We start from the raw sequence: 22670 nt of genomic DNA on the forward strand, positions 1-22670 counted from the left end.
TGAAAAAATGCAAGACTAAATGGAATTATACTACAAACAAAAATGTAGACGTGAGTGAACGCCAACACTCAGAGATTAGATAAATTGACTATTCAACTGAGAGTGGAGTAGTAGAAGAAAGGTAGAAGAATGTAGGGAAGAAAACAGAAATTCTGGTGTGATGGAGAAGAGGAAGTGCATTGTGTTGGAAACAGGTATTGTGGTAGAAAAAAAGAAGGTTGTAAGAGAGAGTTGAAAGACAAAATTGAATGCATAAGAATTTTGGACTTGTGGCAAGAAAGATTTTGGGCAAGTGAAAACAAATGGAAGAAGGTTGGCAGAACTAACGAGATAAGTGTCATGGTCTCTGCTCTTGGTGTCCCCCTGCAGGCTTTTTTGGGCATTGCAGAGAAGCTAGGAACGATCCTGGGAGGGCGGCGTCACCAGCTGCGCACCTGTCTCATATCAGTAATCCTGAGACTACTTAAGCGCAGCCGGCACAGTCAGACGCCGTGGGATTGTTGCTTCACATTCCTCGTTGTTCCCTAGTTCCTTGTTCCACCTGAGTACCTTTTCGGCTTGTCTGCACTATACGTTTTTGATTCTTTGGTTTTCTTCTCCAAGTAACGCCACGCGTACGTTTTTCATTGTTGCGTTTTTTTGACTCCCGACGGCGTCTTACGGCTGATCCGCCCTCCCCGTGAGTAGCTGGTTCTAGTTGTCCCATTCCATATAGTATATCTTTTATGTATGTTCTCAGTTGTTCCTTTGTAGCTGTGCAAATTCTACTGTGCTTTTCGTTTGTTACTTTCGGGCTGACCTTTGTTTTTCTCTTCGCGTGTTACGTGCTCTTTTTGTTATTAAACAATTTCAATTCCAACCTTTCAGTCCAGTCTGTTTTGGGGTCCACTTTACTCATGAGCATCCTCGCCCCGTAACAATAAGGATGGCAAAATTGTTATTGACGGACAAAAGCAGGCCATTGCAAAAGCCCAAAAACACAGACCAAAAGACAATTATGTCATTTTTGAGGCGAGGAATTGTTGTAACATATGAATTCCAAAAATTATTTTTAATTGACTAGACCACTGTTTGATATCACTTATGAAAAAAGCTGACGATGCATTGGAGAGTGTGAAATTGGAATTGATTAATTCATTCGTATTGGCACTAAAGGAATATAAGAGTTTGAGCTTAAAGTGGTTCATTAGATGTTGCTACATTCTGTGTATGAGAGTGTGAGACTGTAAAGTGAACAAAACAATATGGGGTGCAAGGGAGTGTAAGAATGGAATGTTTCAGAGCAAGCGGTGCTAGTCGCGGGGACGAGATGGCCTTGGCACCTGGTGAAAAACAACTTTGAGGAAAACTACAACCAGGAGGAGTAAGCAAGCGATTCTGCAAAGGAAGAAAGACCAATGAGAGCAAGCTAAAGTTAACTGCAGTATACACATAGCCAATAAAATAATGCCAGGATGCCTTTGTTGATGTGCCATTTGCATATTGTGAAGTATAACTCATTGCTGGGCAACTCGGATGAGAGTACGTCTGCTGGTGGCAACAGCGGCGTACAGGGCTGTATTGAGAGGGACCCGAGACCCAGGTGCTTGTATTAGATCTGCGTGTTAGGAATAAATCCACTCGTGTGTGAAAATGCCGGCTTCCTGATACCTTTCTATTGCAGAACGAGCGCGCAAATTGTTGGATGAGTGGCAGTTGGGTAAGGTCACAAATTGGAGTCAGATTACTAACTTGAGTTTATGTTGAATTAGAAATAAAATTCCAACAATTTATGGTGACCCCGACGTGATGCAAGAGAGGTAAAAGAAGTCTGGGACTTCAAGAAGTCTGGGACTTCGTAAAAACCACAAGAGTCTGGGACTCGGGTCTGGGACCCACGTCCACACCAGGTGACGACCTGATAAAGAAGCCACACGTCCGACCGTCTTTCCTCTTGGCGCCACAGTGAAACAAGGTAAGCAGATTCCTTTTCAAATTCTGCACATTGGCAACGCTAAATTATAAGAGGAAGGAGGAGCGGAACGGCGTAAAAGTGTAAAAGTGTGGACGATAGTAGGGTATAAAATCTGGGATTTACCTACTAGAATAGTTTGGAACTATTCGTGGTTACGATACGGTTTAAAATCTGGGATTTACGTATCAGTGTGGAAGCGTGAAAGTGTGTGAGTGTGAAAACTAAAATTGTTCTGTGTAAAAAGTGGTTGGGACACACACGGGTGGATTTCAGGATGGCGGATAAGAGGGAGTGTGATAGGGGTCTCGGGTGTGGCACTTCAGACGAATGGACTGAAGTCTGGTCGGAGATTAATGGTCATTACGCTAAACTGGAATCACAGTTGATTAGTGGAACAGAAAGTAAGAAAATTTAAGTAAGAAAAAGTAAATTTAAGTAAGAATAAGTAAGAAAAAGTCAGAAGTTGTTTCTGAAATTAAAGAAGGATGAATTGTTTTGCGGAGAACCTGGAACATGGGACATGTCGAAGTTAGCGCGGCAGTGACAGAAAAAGGAATGCAGAATGTTGTAAATTTGGTTGTGAAAGTTATGGTGGAAGATGGCATAAAACAATGGATGAGTTATGGAGAGAACTAGAAAGTCAGTTGTTGGCATGTGTGGAAAAGAAGATGCAAAAAGTAAAACAAGCAAAGTGGAAAAAGTGTGGGTGAAATGGAAGGAGGATAAAAAGGTTAATAGAGATAAATGTACATTTGCACATTTGGTTAAGGATTTCAAATGGCAGAAAGGGAAGTCATTGCAGTGGAAAAAGAGTTGAGGGAGAAGATAGAGGAAAGTGGATGGACAAAGGAGAAATTTAACCAAAGAAAAATAAAGGAGTATGAAAAGTTGCAGTGCAATTTGCATGAAATGTGTTTGATGATGACTGCTGTGGCTGCTGGTCAGGAGGGAAAAGAGGGTCACTTTGACCCGCCATTGGGTGTTACAAAACAGGGCAGGATCGCTGCACCCCTGAGCACACTGAGCCATCCCAAACTGCATCTAATGGTCAACGAGTAACTTTGCAAGCCTCAGTTTACGAACTGGGTGGGGAAGGAATTTTTGTAGAGACTGCAAATACTGAAAGGACTGACAGACTAAAACTTGTTGTAGAGGACATAGGCGGGGGAAATCGACAGGAAATCGTGGTGACTGACCAGATGACCCCCAACTCAAAGACATACAACTGGACAGAGCAGTTAGACAGGCGAACTGTGGACAATATGCATCCCAAGATCCAGAGTGGTTGTCCTTAGTGGACAAATTTAGAGCCAGTATGAGGAAAAAAAAAAACAGACACAGACATTGAGACAGGGGAGGGGGGAACCCATTGTTTGATTTCACACTCCTCCCTCCTACTGACTCCTAACCTCTTGCCACATACATGCGACGCGCGCACTCAACAGAGGATGACTGGAGTAGACAAGCAACAAATGACAACAACTGTTTGACCACTAATTATGAAGAGTCAGATCAGACCTCAATCTGAATTTCAAACTAGACCATCTGATAGATATACCTGACCAATGAGAAATTACCCCATGATACCAGCCCCTCGTGGGTTAGTTTATCAAGAAATGACGTTGGAAAATTTAGATTTTTTGCAGAAGATGCTCCCCGCATTAATGGGCGGCGCCAAGCCCTGGATCCAAGCTTTCAGGAGACACACTGATGGTATGAATTTGGCTTGCGGCGACATGGTAAGATTAATCCAGGCATGTTGTTCCTCAATTCACCAATCTGACGAAGTCCTGAGGCGTTCCGGCCTTAATATGGTTGAACCCAATTGGTTGTTTGCTCCTTTCACCATGCGACTGTTTGCTGTGCTCCAGGATCTCTTTCCTTCTTCCGCGTCAGCCGTAGCAAAACTTCCAGACTTGAAACCCACCATGGATCCCGCTGCACACCTCAATGCTTGCCAGACCGCGTTGACAGATAAGATCAGTTCACATCCATCTTGCGACAAGCCGCTTTGTGTGATTTGTAGACATGTGCATCTAGACACACTTTCCATGGAGGTCAGGGAGAAGCTTTCTGAAGACCCTGATCTGCTGGAAGGTAATGACGGTTATTTTAATCAACATGTGACTCACCACGTAAAATTATATGTTCACAGGCAAAACAAATCGGATGAGGGAGTGAAAGGAATGCAGGAACGGCTTCTGAGACTTCAATTAGCACAAGCGCGAAAAAAAAAAAAAAAAGCAAAGGACACAAAGTCCAAAAAGGGGGTGGCAGATCAACGGATGTGGATGGTTGAGGGACGGCCGGCGAGAGGCAGAGGGGCGTGTTGTGGAAGGGGGAACACCAAAGGAGGTCATGGCGGCTCTCGCCAAGCTCCAAATCAAGGCTGCTTCAGGTGTGACGGTATGGACCATTGGTGGAGACAGTGCACGTTTCCTTGGCTAGAACAAAGCCAGCACCAGGGCCATCCTCCCCCGAGGGGAGACAGAGGAAGACAACCTCCACGAAGCAAGGACTTGGGCAACGTGGCCCTGCTCCCTGGCGACAGCAACAACTGAGCAAGCTACACCAGCAGGCGGTCATCAGCCACCTCTATGCAGATGACGATGACTGGGCCAAAGATGGGTTTTGTTGGTCTTCCCACAACTCTACCTGTCTCCACACCACAAAATGACTTCTATTGCTGGACAAACTATCACCCACCACTTGGTGTTGACTGAAAATCAAACACCTATTCATCGCATGTGGCAAGACCTATGAACAAAGACACAAGCAGCCATCTACATGAACTAAAGGAGGGAGGGAGTGTCTACTTGACGTTCCTGCGGTGAAAACCCTGAATCGACTTGTTCTCCTCCTGCCTCAGCCGACTCTCTCCATCTCACACTGTTGTATGCCTGCAACAATGATTTAATTATTAGGAAGCATTTCAAACAATCAAAGGCGATGAGTGGAAATTGACTAGTCATCACATTTTTGTGGAGAGACGAGGCATTGCGACGTACACATCACTGACAGATAAGCGATCTCAATTGTTCATGATAGGTGAGTCATTCACACCACACATAACTGGCTGTAGGAGCAGGCTGGGAGGCACGTGACCTGGGACCCATTGTGTGGTAATGCTAATTGGCCAGTGATTGAACACAAAGTGAAATTTCCTTGGTAATGTATTCCCAGAGCACTGAATGTTTTTGTATCCAGGTTGACGCTGTGGATCCTGGGTGCACCACTAGTGCAGGGAGCATGTCACACGCTCTCGATTTCACGGCAGGGAGCTCGCGGACCACGAGGACGCCTCTCCGCTTTTGGACAAGTTGCCGGACTCGTTGTGGTCCGGGAGCCCCGCTGACATAAGTTTTTGCCACCCCGTTCTTCCGGTATCATTCAAAGTGACACATCATCATTTTGGAGTGCTCCAATGCACATGCAAACTTAAGTCGGCAGGTCGCATTACTAACACTCTTTAGGGACTGTGTGAGGTCGGAGTCCTTGAGTTATCGGACTCCTCTTTCCACACTCCCATTCTCCCAGTTTTGAAAGCGGATTGTGTAAATTACCATATGGCATTTGACTTTAGGAAAATTAACAAAATTACTGAAAACGCCTTGCATTCTTGTGCCGCTATCAAACATCGCTGTTTGAGCAGGTTGAGCCCGACAATGCAATAGTTCACTGTGATTGATTTGGCTAATAAATGTTTTTGCCTGCTACTGGTAGAAGAGTACAGACAATATTTTGCTTTTAGATTTAACGGCTGTACATTACAATATACATACGTCTCCCAAGGCAGGAGGCTAAGCCCTGGGATTTTTTAAATAAGTTTTTGCGCGAAGTGCAACAAACGGAAGAGGTACCGGAGGGCGCTATTTGATTCAATATGTTGACAACTTATTAATTGGAAGAGTTGGCTTAAATCCGTTTAACAACTACTCCTTTATATCTTACTCGACTTGGTGAATTGGGGTTCTAAGTGTCACAGAACAGGTTACAGTGATGCTGACGACAAGTGCAATTTTTGACATGACTGCGTTGAGATGACGCCAGGGACCATACAGTTGATTGAACAGGCTGTGAATAATGAGAGAAAGAGAGTGCGCAGAGAGCAGCAGGGGAATGTGGAGTCACCCGTGCGCACGCCAGGGGCGGCGCTAGCAGGAGACGGGGGCACCACTAGTGCAGGGAGTAAGAGGACTCCGAAGCTGATGAGGTAGGAGGCATCGCGGAAGTTGTTTGAAGGACATGGGGTGCTTTCCCGGAAGTGGACTAAACCTCGCTGGAAAGGACCGTTTAGGGTTTTGGCTAGAACTTCACACGCTGTCCAATTGGAAACTAAAGGACAAAAGTGGTACCATTACTCACAGTTGCGCCCGACCCCAGACTTTGTGCCTACCAATGGTGAGTTTAAAGGTTGACCGCCCGGACGGGCAGGTCAAGAGAGGGAATGTGACGATGGCGAGAATTGGATCAATGTCGGACTCGAAAGTGTCTGAACAAAGACGACGACGATGCAAATGTTTAACTTTTTTGACTATTTTGCTTGCTGGCTTGTGCTTTGTGTGGACTATGTTGGCGTTTGAACATATGGTGCGGGATGACAGAAGTGATGGAGCGAAAGGAGAACGAGAGATGGTGTATCATTCCTGCTATGGAACGGTATAGTATGAAGCAGAGCAAGATGGTGGTAAGACGCTGACACAGACACAACAACTACTACTAAATCTGAAGTGTAAACAACTGACACAGGTATTTCTATGGTCACTAATAATTGGCTCCTGATGGCTGAACAGGCCGCTAACAATACTAACGAGAATTGTTTGGTATGTTTAGGTGCAAGACCAGTTTTGAAAATCATGGCAGCAACTGCTGTATCCAAAACCTGTCTCTTTGGTTTCCTGTATAACAAGACTCTCCAAGGAGAGTGCAGCCAATTGGATTTGGCCTTTCCACTGACACATATGGAAAAGAATAAGCCCATTTTCGACACCCATGTTGCACAACAAAATTTCACCTGCCTAAAGTTAAATGGGACTGGCCCTGGGATTGGAAATATGCAGGAGTCATGGTGTAATGAAAATGTGTCTTTGCCAGCAGGAATTCCTCTCGCTCGTGCTGATGTTTGGTTGTGGTGTGGAGCGAAAGTGTTGTACGATAGGCTTCCCCCCCAATGCCTCAGGTAAGTGCGCCCTAGTAACGCTGATCATGCCAATTAGTGTGACAGCATTAGACATGGCCGGAATAAATTGGGAAGGTGTTGGACGGTGGGGAAGAATCCCCTTCTTGGCGAGGAAGAAAAGGGACATGCAAGAATGGTTGAAGGAAGGAGACCCCACATACATAGATCCAATTGGAGTTCCGAGAGGGGTCCCTGATCAATACAAATTGGTGGATCAAGTGGTGGCAGGATTGGAGAGTCTTTTTCTGTTCATTACAGTAAACAAAAATGTGGACCGGATTAATTATGTTCACTACAATGTCCAACGATTGGCGAATTTCACCACCACGGCACTGGAGGCAGTGCATGAGCAATTGGCAGCCACGTCTCTTATGGCATTCCAAAATAGAATGGGTTTAGATATGGTGTTAGCTGAAAGAGGAGGAGTGTGTGGTATTTTTGGGGATCAGTGCTGTACTCTGATTCCCAACAATACGTCTCCTGACGGTCGCCTTACTAAGGCATTGGAGGGTCTGCGCACGCTAAGTAACAAAATGAAGGAGCACTTAGGTGTGGACACCAGTTGGTACTCTGACTGGTTAAATGTTTTTGGCAAATACAAAAGCTTGATTGCATCAGTACTGATTTCTATCGCTGTGTTTGCCGCTATTATGGTGTTATGCGGATGTTGCTGTATTCCATGTATCAGATCATTAACTGTCAAGACAATTGAACGCACGTTGGGGCCACTCCCTCCGAGTGGCCAGTACATGATGATCCCTCAGAAGGACCCCCAGGAGGCGGAGACAGCTGTGGCCCTCCGGGAGTCCGGGATGTGAGTATGTGAAGGCGGCCTCAGGGACCTGAGGCCATCAGGAGGGAATGAAATTTTCTACTAATTTTCTACTAGAATGAATTTTTTACTGATTTTAAGTTTTCTACTGTTTTTTAATTGTTTACTGCTTTTAGTTTATGTTTATTGATTTTTAGTTCGTGTTTAACAATAAAACAAGGTATTCGAGTGATGACCTCAGTCGTCTGAGGTCATGAGAGGGAATAAAGGAATATAAGAGTTTGAGCTTAAAGTGGTTCATTAGATGTTGCTACATTCTGTGTATGAGAGTGTGAGACTGTAAAGTGAACAAAACAATATGGGGTGCAAGGGAGTGTAAGAATGGAATGTTTCAGAGCAAGCGGTGCTAGTCGCGGGGACGAGATGGCCTTGGCACCTGGTGAAAAACAACTTTGAGGAAAACTACAACCAGGAGGAGTAAGCAAGCGATTCTGCAAAGGAAGAAAGACCAATGAGAGCAAGCTAAAGTTAACTGCAGTATACACATAGCCAATAAAATAATGCCAGGATGCCTTTGTTGATGTGCCATTTGCATATTGTGAAGTGTAACTCATTGCTGGGCAACTCGGATGAGAGTACGTCTGCTGGTGGCAACAGCGGCGTACAGGGCTGTATTGAGAGGGACCCGAGACCCAGGTGCTTGTATTAGATCTGCGTGTTAGGAATAAATCCACTCGTGTGTGAAAATGCCGGCTTCCTGATACCTTTCTATTGCAGAACGAGCGCGCAAATTGTTGGATGAGTGGCAGTTGGGTAAGGTCACAAATTGGAGTCAGATTACTAACTTGAGTTTATGTTGAATTAGAAATAAAATTCCAACAGCACTACCGGATTACAGCAAACCATGTGAGCAAAGAATGACCGCTAAACAGGGATTCATGACATCAGTTTTGTTGCAGAAGCAAGGCGGGAAACTGAGACCAGAGTGTTTTAATAGACATTGAATCAAATAAGGCATTAGGAAAGCAATATTGTTTTGTCATATTAGATGCATTCTTAAAGTGGGTTGACTTATTCCCAACAGTGCATTGTGATGCAAAAACAGTTGTCAAAGCATTGTGTGATCGAATCACACTGACATTTGGCATTCTGAGAGTAATTAAAGTGACAATTGATTACATTTTGTGAAAAAAAGCTGTTACAAAAGTTAGAGAACTGTTGAATATCAGAAGGGCTTGTTGAAAGAACAAATGGGACAGTCAAGGTCATACGCATAAAAACAATGCAAGCGATAAAGAGCCAGGGACTAGATTGCATTCCTATTGTGGCTACGGGAATGAGAATTGTTCCGCTGAAGGAAAAACTTTAGCACCATTTGAAATAGTATATGGCGGACCTTACGGACTAGCAGACTTAGCCCATGACCAGCCACCTAGTGGATGTTCGTTTCCAGTTCACATGAAAAGACTGTTTGGCACAAACAGCCAGTGTGTTCTATCCCACAGAAAACCCGGGTCCAGATCGGAGACCATGTGTTCCTCAAGGTGCTGACGACTGGGACAGTGAATGCTGGGATGGCCCATTCCAGATGATCGCAGCGACACCAACTGCGGTGAAAGTTGAACGACACGACGGTTGGATCCACCAGTCGCAGTGCAAGATCCTTCGACCCCCTGTTGACGGGCCTAGCGACGCCAGTCCCTCGAAGTGAGGATCAGCACCCCCAAGTGCACGAACGGTGCACCAACGAAAGACCACAGTGGGAAAAAGTTTTTTTGTGGTAAACACACCCCTCTCAGGAGAATGGCCTGTCCGCCAGCACTCCTCCGAGCAGCATGCTGCTTGGTGCTGGGCGGCGCCCTTGTATCCGGACGACCAACAAACGCCTACCTCTCACAGACAGCGTTTGCCCACCAGCATCATGGGAAACCTCCAGCTCCTGTATGTTCCACATCACGGGAACAGTGTGAATGAAACGCTACGTTTGTTTCAGTGTTAAGAACTCCACCCATAGGTCCAAACGCAACACTGACAGACCACCAGTCCCAATCACCAGACAAACTTCAGTCTATTTTTGATGCAATTGGCATGCCCTGGGCCTGGAGCATTCCTGACAAAGACAAATTGATTGACAAAGCAAATGCAGCGGGTTCGCATTTCCCATAATTGGTGTTCGGTTTCTCAAATATTTCTCAAATATTTCAATCATAAAGTATACACGTTGACTGATATCACGGAGACACCTTTTACGCACACAGCCTCACAACTACATGCTACTTCACTCATGACTATTCAAAACAGACAGGCATTCGACATGATTTTGGAAGAAAAGGGTGGTGTGTGCAAGCTTTTGCCATCAGGTGAATGTTGCGCATTTATTCCTTTACAGACTTTGTCTAATGGCTCGGTGTTGGAGACACTGACACTGCTCAGGGAGTGCAGACTGAAAACTCTAAGTATAGAGGGAGTTGAGCTCAACCCCTTCCTGCAGTGGTTGCAGGACTTCTTTGGCAATTGGAAGGGCGTGGCTGTAGCCATTGCTTCTGCCATCATCTGCATTCTCTTGCTGTCATGTCTCTGCATAACCTGCGGTGTGCCCTTCTGTAAGATCTGTGCCACCAAATTCATGGATGCTGTTGAATTTAAAATAGCGGCGCAAGTGACCATGGCCATGACTGACTAAAAACCTGTTGACTCTGACCCCGATTCTGACGACGATTCAACAACTGTCTGAACCATTCAAGATGCACCTAAGATTTTAGACATAGTATGTTGATATGGTTTGTGATGTGTATATACATGTATTGTACCAAAAAGAGCTTTAGCTTTTTTTTCTTTTGTAACAAGCTCTTGCTTGGGAAGGGTTTCTACCTTTTTCCCACTGGGTTTTTGAGTAGTTTTCTTCCCGCTCAAGCAATATCTTTCGACCTCGTTTGATGTGTTTTAATGATAATCAGGGGGGATATGTGAAGGAAATTATATATTAGGTTGCCTTCATTATGTGCTTATTTCTTGTCTAGAATACTGTGCATTGCTATCCATGTATGCAGTCCTAGTTCATCTCACCCCAGTCCTTAGATAAAGCTGTTAACGCAGGAAAGTGTGAGCTGGGACCTTGGCCCAGCTGTTTGTGGCGCCCGACTGGCTCTTTTTGTTATGTCTTGTGATCTGCAGTGCTTTGCTGAATGAATACAAACCAGGCAGGGACGCTTGAGCGAATTGAATTAGTGCTGGGAACGCATGAGTTCGTTCGCCAAAGCTTTTTCCCTGTGCCATGGTATAGAAAAGTCAATCTTGGCTGGTCTGAGTTACTGTTTTTGCTGCTTAGCAGCTAGGTTTGTCCTAGTCTTCTTGTAGAGATTTCTCTGACAATTCTGTGTGTGCAAACTCCTAAACAACAAAAATGCAGAGAAGACTCAATGCTCGACAGGCATTGGAAATGATCTTGAGTGAAGTAAATCACAATGACTCAAATTGAGAAGACATAAACCTTCCACTGTCTTTAGGCAAGATTCTGTTTCATATTATTCCCTTTTTCATATTTCTTTTCCAACAAGGTGAAAAATGCAAAAAAGTAAGAGTGGAGCTTTTGTGGAGTTTTTCAGTTTTGTTTTTTTTTCCATTTAGCACCAATTAAAGAGTTCGGCGTTTTCTTGCAGCCTCCATTTTCTTCCTGGGGTGGACTCTTGCGCTCAGTCACCAGGGGCCCATCATTAAATGACTGTTGGTCAACAAACCTGGGAAACCCACAGATCATTTGAATAATGTCCCAAACCCGCTTCAAATATATCATGCAACATCCACAATTTGATGACATGTCCACCCGCAGTGAAAAGGGCAAAAACTGGTATGTTTGCTGCAAATTCTGATGTGTAGGGGTCATTTGTCACCAATTGCATCACATTGCACACCCCTGGTCGACTGGGTAGTGAATGACTGTTGAAATGTATTTACTCACAAAAACTGACTGCACCCTGATGACGCAAATACTGTATATATTTTGATTTTTTTTTTTTTTTTTTGGTCGATTTTTATCAATAAATCTCACCATCAGAGGAAGAACGTGTGTGTTGCTCTCTCAGCAAGATAAAATTGTGTTGCAACCTTTCTTATCTTGATTGAAGTTTTCAAAAGATGGGTCTGTGCAAGCTCTTCCAACCCCACATAATGACATTTGCGTGTCCGATGCTCCCCCAACAAGATAAAGTGAGTTTGCAACTTCTCTTTTGTTCAGTTCACATCACACAGTTAGCCGTTCACAGGTAATTTAGGGTGTTAGCTAAAATCCTTGGTGTAATCCGGTGGTCTTTATAGGTAGTAGAGCAAAATGTTGGACCATCTAGTGTTAAGCTCGAGCTTAGCATGGCTGTTTTTAATAGATGAAGTAATTAAAAGAACAAAATTGGGTCTTTGTAAGTAGAATGATGTGGTTTTGTGTATGTCATTGAAGTAAAGGATAAAGCAGGAAATATCCATGTTATTGTGATTTACTTTTGGTTGCATATTTGGGATGCCAGGCTTTGCTGAGCCATTATGATTGAGGCTGTAATCTTATGTATTGGTATAAACTCCATGAAGGCTTCTTTGGTCTGTCGCATAAGAAAATTTGACTGGCTGAGAACCGCTCTTATAAGGTACCTGTATAGAAATATAACAGGCACATTATTCAGCAATTGTTAATGCAGTATTAACAATTCTAAAGCCAGTCATTTACATGTCCAGATTATTCACATTTTCTACTTACACCCCAAACGCACATTGTCTAAACTTGCTTTGGCTTTCGCAGCAGGTCATACTCTTTTCCTTTTGGCTACATCTCAACATTTAAATAATAAAAAACAAAGGATATCTAAATACTAAATCTCCATACTTGTCAAAACTGATCAGGCTATGAAATTAATCAAATACGTACTAGTTTAAATATTGTTTTCACAAGTGTGAATCTGACCAAATATTTGCAGGTTATCATGCCAATAATGTTAATTTTATTTTGACATTTGGGATGCTGGCTGGAAAATTTAAAACACTACTCTCCAGCAGTTAATACATTTTATGCCTTATTGACATTGAAGAAAGCCAAGTACGACCAAGCGTTGCAACTGTGAAGAAAAACAAATACTGTACAGACAAGAAAACTAAAATTGGTTCTTGCAAATCCACTAACTTGAAAAGGAGAAAATAATCCCAAAAAAATAAATGATGAGAATAAGTATTTGCAGAGGTGGGCAACTGACATTTTTTTGCTGGTCCAACAGTCGTCAGTGCCCAGCCCCCTTTACATCATCGTCAGCCGGCCATTCTTTTCATGCTGAAAATTGTAATTGTCAGTCAGACTGTCTGTCAGACAACAGCCGGTCCGTCGCCAACTTCCGTCATCACCCCCCGTCCCATTCCGTCTTATGTCGTCAACCCCACCTTTATTCACTTCCTTCCATAAAGTAAGCACCAAATAGGTTTTGTAACTCTTGTAAACAGCTACCAAAACCAACTTTACTTTTCAGTTTTTCCACTTAAACTCAAAATCAACCCAATGTCTTGAATTAGATAGTTGCACTGAATCTAATACTGTTTATATACCTTTACACAGGAATCTAAACTATTAGCAGGGAAAATATCGTAAAGGGGGAGACGAAAAAACTCAGTATTCCACATCGCAACATGACGCTGTAACACGGGGGTCCACAGTGCACACACGCACACACACACGCACACGTGTGCGTGTGTGTGTGTATGGGTTAGGGTTAATAGTTAATAGTTTTCATCGAATGTATTCAACATAATGCATCTACATCAACATATTTAAATTTCCAATTTGCACTGCTTACGCTTTAGGTGAGGGTAGGCGCACTTGGGCTTGTGTACACGTCAGAAAAAAATATATTGAGCCAATCGCAAAAACAATTTCTCTGAATGACAGTGAGAACATTATATCTCTATATTGATCAATAGCTCTGAGTTTGGTTGGGTTAGGGACTCTAAAATCACCACACACATCAGTGACATCCTTCCCCTTATGCTACATTCACTGGTTTTCAAATTAATCTTTTTTCCAAATTTTAAAGATTTTTCTATGATTATTGATCAAAATTTACACATATATTGATCAATAGCTCTGCTGTCGGTTGGATTAGAGACTCCAAAATCACCACACACATCAGTGACATCCTTCCGCTTATGCTACATTTTCTGGTTTTCAAATAAATTCCTTTGCCAATTTTTAAGGTTTTTTTTTTATCATTATTGATCAATATTTACCCATATATTGATCAATTGCTCTGCTGTTGGTTGGGTTGAGGTCTCCAAAATCACCACACACATCAATGACATCCCTCCCCTTATGCTACATTCTCTGGTTTTCAAATTAATACCACTAACCCAACCAACAGCAGAGCTATTGGTCAACATTGATCAAAAGTCAGAAAAGAATCCTTAAAAATAATCAAAGGGGTTCATTAGAAAACCAGAGGATGTAGCATGAAGGAAGGAATGTCACTGATGTGTGCGGTGATTTTGGAGTCTCTAACCCAACAAACAGCCGAGCTGTTGATCAATATATTGCTAATTATTGATCAATAAGCATAAAAAAAAATCCTTAAAATAAGGCAGAGGGATTTATTTGAAAACCAGGGAATGTAGCATAAGGGGGAGGAGTGTCATTGATGTGTGTGGTAATTTTGGGGTCCCTAACACAACCAAACTCAGAGCTATTGATCAATATATTGGTAAATATTGATCAATAATCCTAAAAAAAATCCTTAAAATTAGGCAGAGGGATTTGATTTAAAACCAGAGAATGTAGCATGAAGGGAGGAATGTCACTGATGTGTGTGTTGATTTTGGAGTCCCTAACCCATTCAACAGCAGAGCTATTGATCAGTATATTGGTAAATTATGGTCAATATGCATTTAAAAAATCCTTAAAATTAGGCAAAGGAATTTATTAGGAAGCCAGCAGTTGTAGCATAGTTGGGAGTACTTCTTTAATGGTTGTAGTGATTTAGGAGTGTTTACCCCAACTCAAAAAGGGGAGCTAGTGATTCATTTTGAGGGTATACATGATTAACAAGCATTTAAAATAAATCCCCAATATTTATCAAAATAATTTATTTAAAAAAAGAGTGTTGTAGTGTGATCATGAAAATGTCATTAATGTGCCCAGTGATTTTGGACTCCTTATATTAAACAATATTGGAGCTATAGATTAATATTTAGTTTATTAATGATTTTTAAGAACAAAACTTGTCCAAAATTAAACAAACGCTTCTTTTTTTAATCCAAAAGCACTGTTCCAATAAGATTATGTTAATGTCTTTGATGTGTTCGTTGAATTCATAATCACAAATTGTGGCGTTATTGTTTTTTTTTTTTCTCTCTCCTCGTCTGGAAATTTGCAGACGGTCCCTTGCGCACTCGCCCAGCCTCTGCTGCTCATAGAGATCAATTGCGTCTTTTCAGCGAAAGAAACGGTTTAAATATTTTACAAATGTCTTTTTTTGACATTGTAGCTGGTAGTCCGTGTTATGAAGGAGGCAACTTTGGTGTTTCGACGACGTTTTGTCTGAGAGGTATTGATCGCGAAAGTCCGAATCTGCCAATATCTTGCCAACTTTACTTAAGTGGGAGACGCAACATTTTCAGAAGAATCAGAACAACATAACTCATTTATGCAACATGTGGTAGCTTGATAATAATAATTATGCCAATGTCAGTTTTATTTATGTTATACCAAAAAGTCCCTTACATTAAAATAAGCAAACAGTCAGAATAACATCAGAAGCAATAAACGTTTTTACAAGTTACTATTAAAAGTCATCATTGCATTACTAACTTTGTTATCAGTTGCTTGCAATCAATATTTTCTTAACTGAAAAAAATGAGCGGAACAAATTCAGATGCAACCCGAAACACGGCAATATTTGACCATTTTTTCTAATGATATTGCAAATATACGTAGCGCCCATGCAGTGTTACGGTACCGAGTACCTCCAAGATGGCGGCTTCCGCTTTTATGACGCATCTGATGACGTGAGGTGAAAACCCTCTATAGCAGCTCGTTGCCTAAATTTACACTACAGTAATCGGATTATCATTTGCCTGTTGTCAAATTATTGTTAGTTAGATCGCGCTAAACGAGAAATACGCAGGAATGCTATATCGGGGAAAATAAATTTCGATGAATAAGACATCATGTTTTCTCAAGCATTTTTTGTTTCTTTGCCGGGAGAGTGAATGTATTTTGATTTTTATTCCTAATTATTATCAGTACTAGAATTAGTCGAGATTGTGTATCGAGGTTTTTGGTGGCTTTATTGACATTTTATTTTGAAAGTTATGCCTGATGCGCGTTACTGGCAATAGATAGGATTGTTGGCTAGATGTACTCGCACGGTTTGTGCGTTTCCAAAATATTTTATGACGTCATCGACGAGGAGGTCTTGACAACGCGTATTTGAATGCGCCGGGATAAAAAAGGATGCGGACTGAGGGAATAAAAACACTTAGTATAGTATAGCAGCGACGGAAGCGAAGCGGAATAAAGAACAACGAAGGCTCCCCTGAAATAAAATGTTGAGGAACCGAAGGAAATCAGCCCCCGTGGGTAATAACTGGAACGGGACGTCCGATTCAAAGGCCATCCATCCGCTTAGGAGTCTAGGTAAGCTTTTGTTGTGTCCATGTTTGCAAACGAGCGTTACCGCAGAAGGCACTCGAAAGACAGCTCTTCATTCACATCAAACCTTTTTTTTTAATGCAAAATTATTTCATGCAATATAAATTAAAATCCGATGGGATTTGATTTATGTTTGATTAGTGTTTCTCCGACTCTGACTCAAAATCAATTGCGGACAAGAGGAAAATTAATACTGAATTATGTATGGAGATTTGGCGTTTAGGCTACACATTACAGTTAAGATATTTATGTACGCATATGGATGGATGCATGAATAGATGGATGCTTTCCCTTGTGATTTAAAATGAAATAACAAGAAGCGTGAACAGTTAGCTCCATCGTTCATTCTAGTGAATAAATGTATTGTCCAATTGGGATGTGTTAAATGGCCATGTAAAGGTGTAAATACGCATTATAAAGTTTGGTTTCAGTCAATGGATAGCATACATTGACGGGGGGGGGGGGGGGGGGGGGTATATTTATTTTATCTAACTATATACATTAGTTATTTTCGCATTCCTCATTCCTTAATATGTCAGTCAGAGAAGAGAAAAAGTCCTGCTGTTGTGCCTTCATTGACTGTAATTTTCTTAAAGGGTAAAGAACGACAGTACACATTTGTGGTTTCAACTTGTGGTTTCAACTTCTCCACTCAGACTCCCAAGATTATAGCATGTTGCGACCTTCATGAACACATGTGACCTATTACCACTTTCTAAAATGGCTTCAACTCAAGCCACCAGAATTGCTCCTCCCATCTTTCCTTACTTTTCAGTATTTTATGTCTCTTGTTATACATTCCCTTGGGTGGATATCTTTCAATCTGAGTTGCATAGTGGGCAATTGAGGGCACACTATTTTGCCTGCCCCCTCTGCTGAAAAATCCAAGAGGAAACTCAGTGTGTGTGTGTGTGTGTTTGTACATGTACATCGATCGATTTTCTAGAGCCGCTTATCCTAACTTGGGTTGCAGGCCTGCCTGCATCTCAGCTGTCTATGGGCAGTAAGCGGAGGACTGCCTGAACTGGTTGCCAGCCAATTGCAGGGCACACAGAGACGAACAAGCAGTCACACACCTAGTCACACCTAAGGACAATTTAGTATGTCCAATACACCTACTATGCATGCTTTCGGAGTGTGGGAGGAAGCCGGCGATAACATTAAAGTGGATTTGAATATTATCTCTCTCTCTCTCTCTCTATATATATATATATATATATATATATATATATATATATATATATATATATATATACACCTATATATACCTATATATATATATCTATATATATATATATACCTATATATATATATATATATATATATATATATATATATATGTAATCCGTTCCTGTGGTTGGGCTCGTAAGCCGAATTCACCATATGGCAGGCAAGCCAAACCTATACAGTGGTACCTCGGTACTCGACCATAATCCGTTCTGAGGTGGTGGTCGAGCACAGATTTGTTTGAACACATTGAACATTTTCCCATAAGAAATAATGGAAAGTATGTGTGCACAAGTAAATGTGCACAAGCTGTACATGATAAAGATAAAGATAAATAAAGCATTATAAACCATTTTGTATAATTTACTTACGTTTTGGAGAGTGGTTGATGGCATACAGGAATGGATGTGGAGAGGACGGGAGGGAGGATTACTCCTTCCATGATGACGCTAGCTAACTGCGACGCGAGGTCGGACACTCGTACACCACGTTCATATTTTGCTATAATTTCCTTCTTCAGTTCAATAGTGGTCCTCATTGTTTTCCTCTTTGCCTTCCCCTTATCACTGTCTTTCTTTGGACCCATTATTAAGGGCTAGAGCAACACGAAAAAGTTTAAATCCGGGAAGAAATACTCGAACAAACGTCTTACTCCGCTGGCGGTCTGAGTTGAACTGGCGCTTACCCGCTGGCCGAGAAGGGCCGAGGAGCGCGTTCGGGTCGGCTCGGCTAGTCGAGAACTGAAAATCTGTTCGAGGTCCGATGCATTATCTACTTGAATTTTTTGGTCGAGCACCGATTTGGTCGAGTATAGAGGCGGTCGAGGACCGAGGTACCACTGTATTAGCTAATGCATTTAGAACCCCAGATAAAAACATCGAAATTGTACATGCATATTACAAATTGGAACCAAAATAGTATAGTAAGTGCTATGTATATATAATATACCTGTATACAATCAGAAAACATCATAAATAAAAAATATGTCGAAATTATTTACCTTTGAGTGGCGCTTGTTATGCCCATATTCCCTAGTAAGGGTAGCCTAGGCTAAGCTAGCTTCGTATTTCTTGATTATCTCCAGCATCGTTTCCATCTTCTTACTTCTCTCTTTACCATCCCTCGCAATCTTGGGACCCATTCAACTTTTAATTAAGCAGTAAAAGGCAGTATAAATAAGGTTTTGTAACCACTCACGATAGAACAAAGCTTTACCGTTCCGCCATTTTGAAACGAGTGAGGCCGACCAATAGCAGACCACCATCTCCGTGGGGAGACACCGGCTTATAGCAGACCAGCATTATAGTGACACGTTGCATAGATGCACTGACGGCAACAGAAAATAAGTGCAATTACCTAAAACCGCCTGCAGAGAGAGACAAAACAGCACAAATACAGCCAAGCCCCTAGGGTCATGACAGTTGTTTTTCTCGCAAAACCGGGAAAATACCATAAAGAGGGGACAAAAAAAACTCCACATCGCAACATGAAAAAACGTAAGACAGGGACGCTATAATATTAAACGTGAAAAGTATTCATGCTATACATATTATTTAAGACAATCATTACTGCAGTAGACATATTTACTTAAGAACCTTATACAGAATTACAAACAAAACAATTCAGAGATTAAACAATACATATTAAATTTAGGAATCAGAGAGTGAGATTCGAAAACATTTTATGCTTACATTATAATCCTACATTTTCTGAGCAAATATTACTGTTTTTTTCTTTTTTTTTTTAGGATTGCAGGATGATGAAGATATCAATTGGATGTTGCAGGGCTCCAATATGGTGAAGGTACATTATGACTTAAATGACGTAAATGTGGTCAGTATTATGGTTTGCAAAACATCAAATCACAATGGTTGAATCACTGATAACTAGTCAATGAAGTCATTGACAAGAATGTATGTGACAAGAATGTAGTTTTTAATCTGTCTCTCATTTTTTTCCTCACCCTATCAACCTCACTAGATTACCTTAAAGATTTATGACAATACTCATCACGCTCAATGCTATCATTAATATAAACAACATCTATTCAATATTAATATTAAATATATTTTAAAATATATGTCTTATATAAGAAATATCTATACAATATAATTTCAAAAATGGGAACAAATAACAAACCCTAATAAAAATGGAGCCTAACATGTCAGCAGCATTTGAAAATGCCCAGTCAATTAAAAATGAGCCACATATTTTAAGCCTAATTCATTGTCACTGCAATGTTTGGGTTAACGTCAAATATGCGGTTTCTTCATCACATTAAAATTGTGTGCATTTCTTAATTTGTTCTTAATTTATTCCGAAACCTTCACGTAATGTATATAACAATGGTCATTTCCATCATACAATATTAATATGGCATGAATTTAACCCGTAATAGGGTTATAACGTAAGCATCTGTCAAATTGGAACTATGTTGGGCTCATTCTGGCACTTCTTGATTGCATGTAACGGATGCCGTAAATGGAAAAATATTGGTACCTCTTTGTGACATACATTGGAAAGCAATTACATATACGTGCGATTTTAGGATCAAAGATTAGCTGACCCATAGAGTGGTTTATGTGTGTTACAAAGACTATGCATGTTGAGGACAGTCTCGAGTGGTTCAGGGGGACTTACCGCTTCAAAAACTGCATGGGAAGTTTGTGAACAAACCAACTTTGGTGCAGGTTATTTAAATCAGTGGTCTCCAACCTTTTGATCACCACGGTCTGGTCAACGCCTTAGATTTATATTGTAACATCAACAGTGGCCAGACGCGGAGCCAAAAGTTTCAATGTCGCAATCAAGTGGCCGAGACCGTGCTAAATTTTGCGCTGACAATGCTGCGCTATCGTTAGCTGAGCACAGTAACTACGGTTCAACAGCTGTTAAGTGAAGCAAACGCTACACATACGCACCACATACCATAAGGCGAAATTTCGCTTCTCGTGACCGCGCGCGGGCATTTGTGTTGCTACATTCGCGTCGCCCGACGCGCATTCGCACGAACTCCATTGACTGCAATACAAAACTCTCCGCTTTTTCGCCCTGTAGTATTCGGTGTGCCGCAGCATTAAACTAAATCATCTCCAAAACATTATTTCGGGTGCAGCCCATGCGGCCCGGTACCAATTGATCCACGGACCGGTACCGGTCGGCGGAGCCTGATTTAAATGGTAAGCCTGAGCAAATGATTTTAAAAGATTTCAAAGGGATTTATTGTCACATGTATAGCACGAAACAACATAGGGAAATTCTTACTATGTCTTACTAGGTAACGGCAAAAACACGAGCTGGCAAGTAGGCATGACAAAACAAGAGGAAACAACTAACTGAAAAGAAACTGGGAATTAAGTACACTGCACACTGATAGGAAACACAAAACAGCTGGACAGCAACAAAAGGCTGGAGAATACACTTTTTAACAATAGAAACAAAGTGGAGAAAGTCTAGTGCAGAGTATTGTGCCTTAAAGGTGTATTCGATATATTGTGATACAACAAAGGTGTATTGTGATGCGTATTGCGATATAGTGGACAATGTTTTGAAAAAAAAATCTGTGCCATATATATATATATATATATACAGTCGGCCCCCGGCTTACGAGCACCCTGATTTACGAACAATTCGCCTTACGAGCGTGGATCAGGGAGATTTTTGTCCTCCGCTTACGAACAAACCTCTCGCCTCACGAGCAATTCGACATGCCAGCCATTGAGTATGTAGAAATATTCTCGATTAATTGCGTCAATAATTTCAACAGTAGCGACATCATTAATCATCAGTAGATACTTTTGGCGGTAACGTGAACGCTATTGGTCTTACAACGTCACACTGACTGTCTCACTCACGGTGTCTAAATATATATTACCATTTAAGTGTAGTGTTTGTACAGCTAAAGGGAAAAACAGCTGACATGAAATTAAATGTGCCGATTGCAGGACAAAGAATTGTCATTGGTTTAAATGTGTGTTTTTTTTTAAATTAATTGTCAATACATTCCAACCGTTTAAAAAAAAAAGTGCGAATAATTATCAGTCAGTCACGGAGATGCGAATATGCTATTGGTCGATTAAGGTCACCCGGTCTCACTCACGGAGATGCTATTGGCCGGCGTCACACGTCAATCACAGAAATGCCGATATGCTATTGGCCGAACGCCTTTATCTAGCTTGATGGGACAGGATGGAAGGAAGGAGAAAAAATTAGTGAAAAACGGAATGTTGTGAAGACTTTGCAAACTTTATCTGTTAGACATAGCTTCTAAAATTACTAGCAGCGGTAAAGAAAGAAATAAGAGGATGATGTTTTAGTATCTGCGTGATTTGCACCCTGACTGAAAGAGTTACTGTAACACTGTAAGACCAATAGCATATCTATCGCCTTATTAACTTTAAGCGTTGGACTCTGTCCCCCTCTGCTTACACCCACCTCAAGTCTCGTGTTTCAAAGGTAAAAGCTATTTATCCATTGTATTTATTATATAATGAAAGAGTACAGCAGATTATGTCACTCAATTTAATATATGTATACAGTGTGTCGTTTTTACCTAAGGCTTCGGCGCGCGTTGCACGCATTCACGAATTAACATGGGTTTGGATTGCCCGCTATACGAGCAACTCGAGATACGAGCGTAGCCGCTGAACGGATTAAGTTCGTAACCCGGGGGCCCACTGTATATATATATATATATATATATATATATATATATATATATATATATTGACAATGACTGAATAAAACAGAAGGAAATTATTAAAACAGACAAATTATATTTATTTGCTTTCAGAAGCCACACATCATTGACATCTGTGAGCACACATTAAACATTCTTTTTCAAAAAAGCATGCCCACATTTTTTTTT

The 22670-nt window shown here is 41.4% G+C and overlaps 3 protein-coding genes across 3 annotated transcripts in view; all 3 read left to right on the top strand.

The window, feature by feature from the left end:
• Nucleotides 1–3533: 3533 nt before the first annotated feature.
• On the top strand, nt 3534–4516 carry LOC148409213 (uncharacterized). Its single transcript, XM_088439909.1, has one exon. It carries the CDS (start codon nt 3535–3537, stop codon nt 4513–4515), a length of 981 nt encoding a protein of 326 aa, XP_088296035.1. The 5' UTR covers nt 3534; the 3' UTR covers nt 4516.
• Nucleotides 4517–6711: 2195 nt separating this feature from the next.
• Nucleotides 6712–8779, top strand: LOC148409214 (syncytin-A-like). Its single transcript, XM_088439908.1, is given in 2 exon segments — nt 6712–7116; nt 7118–8779. Coding segments are annotated over 2 exon segments (1239 nt in total). The 3' UTR covers nt 7952–8779.
• A 7214-nt stretch (nt 8780–15993) lies between these two features.
• The window catches only part of LOC148409215 (1-phosphatidylinositol 4,5-bisphosphate phosphodiesterase delta-3-A-like), a 35482-nt gene continuing 28805 nt past the window's right edge, over nt 15994–22670 (top strand). The window contains exons 1-2 of the mRNA XM_088438649.1: nt 15994–16561; nt 19551–19606. Of these exons, the coding sequence (XP_088294775.1) occupies nt 16471–16561; nt 19551–19606 (147 nt within the window). The 5' untranslated portion in view covers nt 15994–16470. The remainder of the gene's footprint in view (nt 16562–19550; nt 19607–22670) is intronic.

Source organism: Hippichthys cyanospilos, chromosome 17 (genome assembly GCF_059441005.1).
Source record: "Hippichthys cyanospilos isolate Australia breed blue-spotted pipefish chromosome 17, RoL_Hcya_1.0, whole genome shotgun sequence".
In the NCBI taxonomy this organism is placed as follows: Eukaryota; Metazoa; Chordata; class Actinopteri; order Syngnathiformes; family Syngnathidae; genus Hippichthys; species Hippichthys cyanospilos.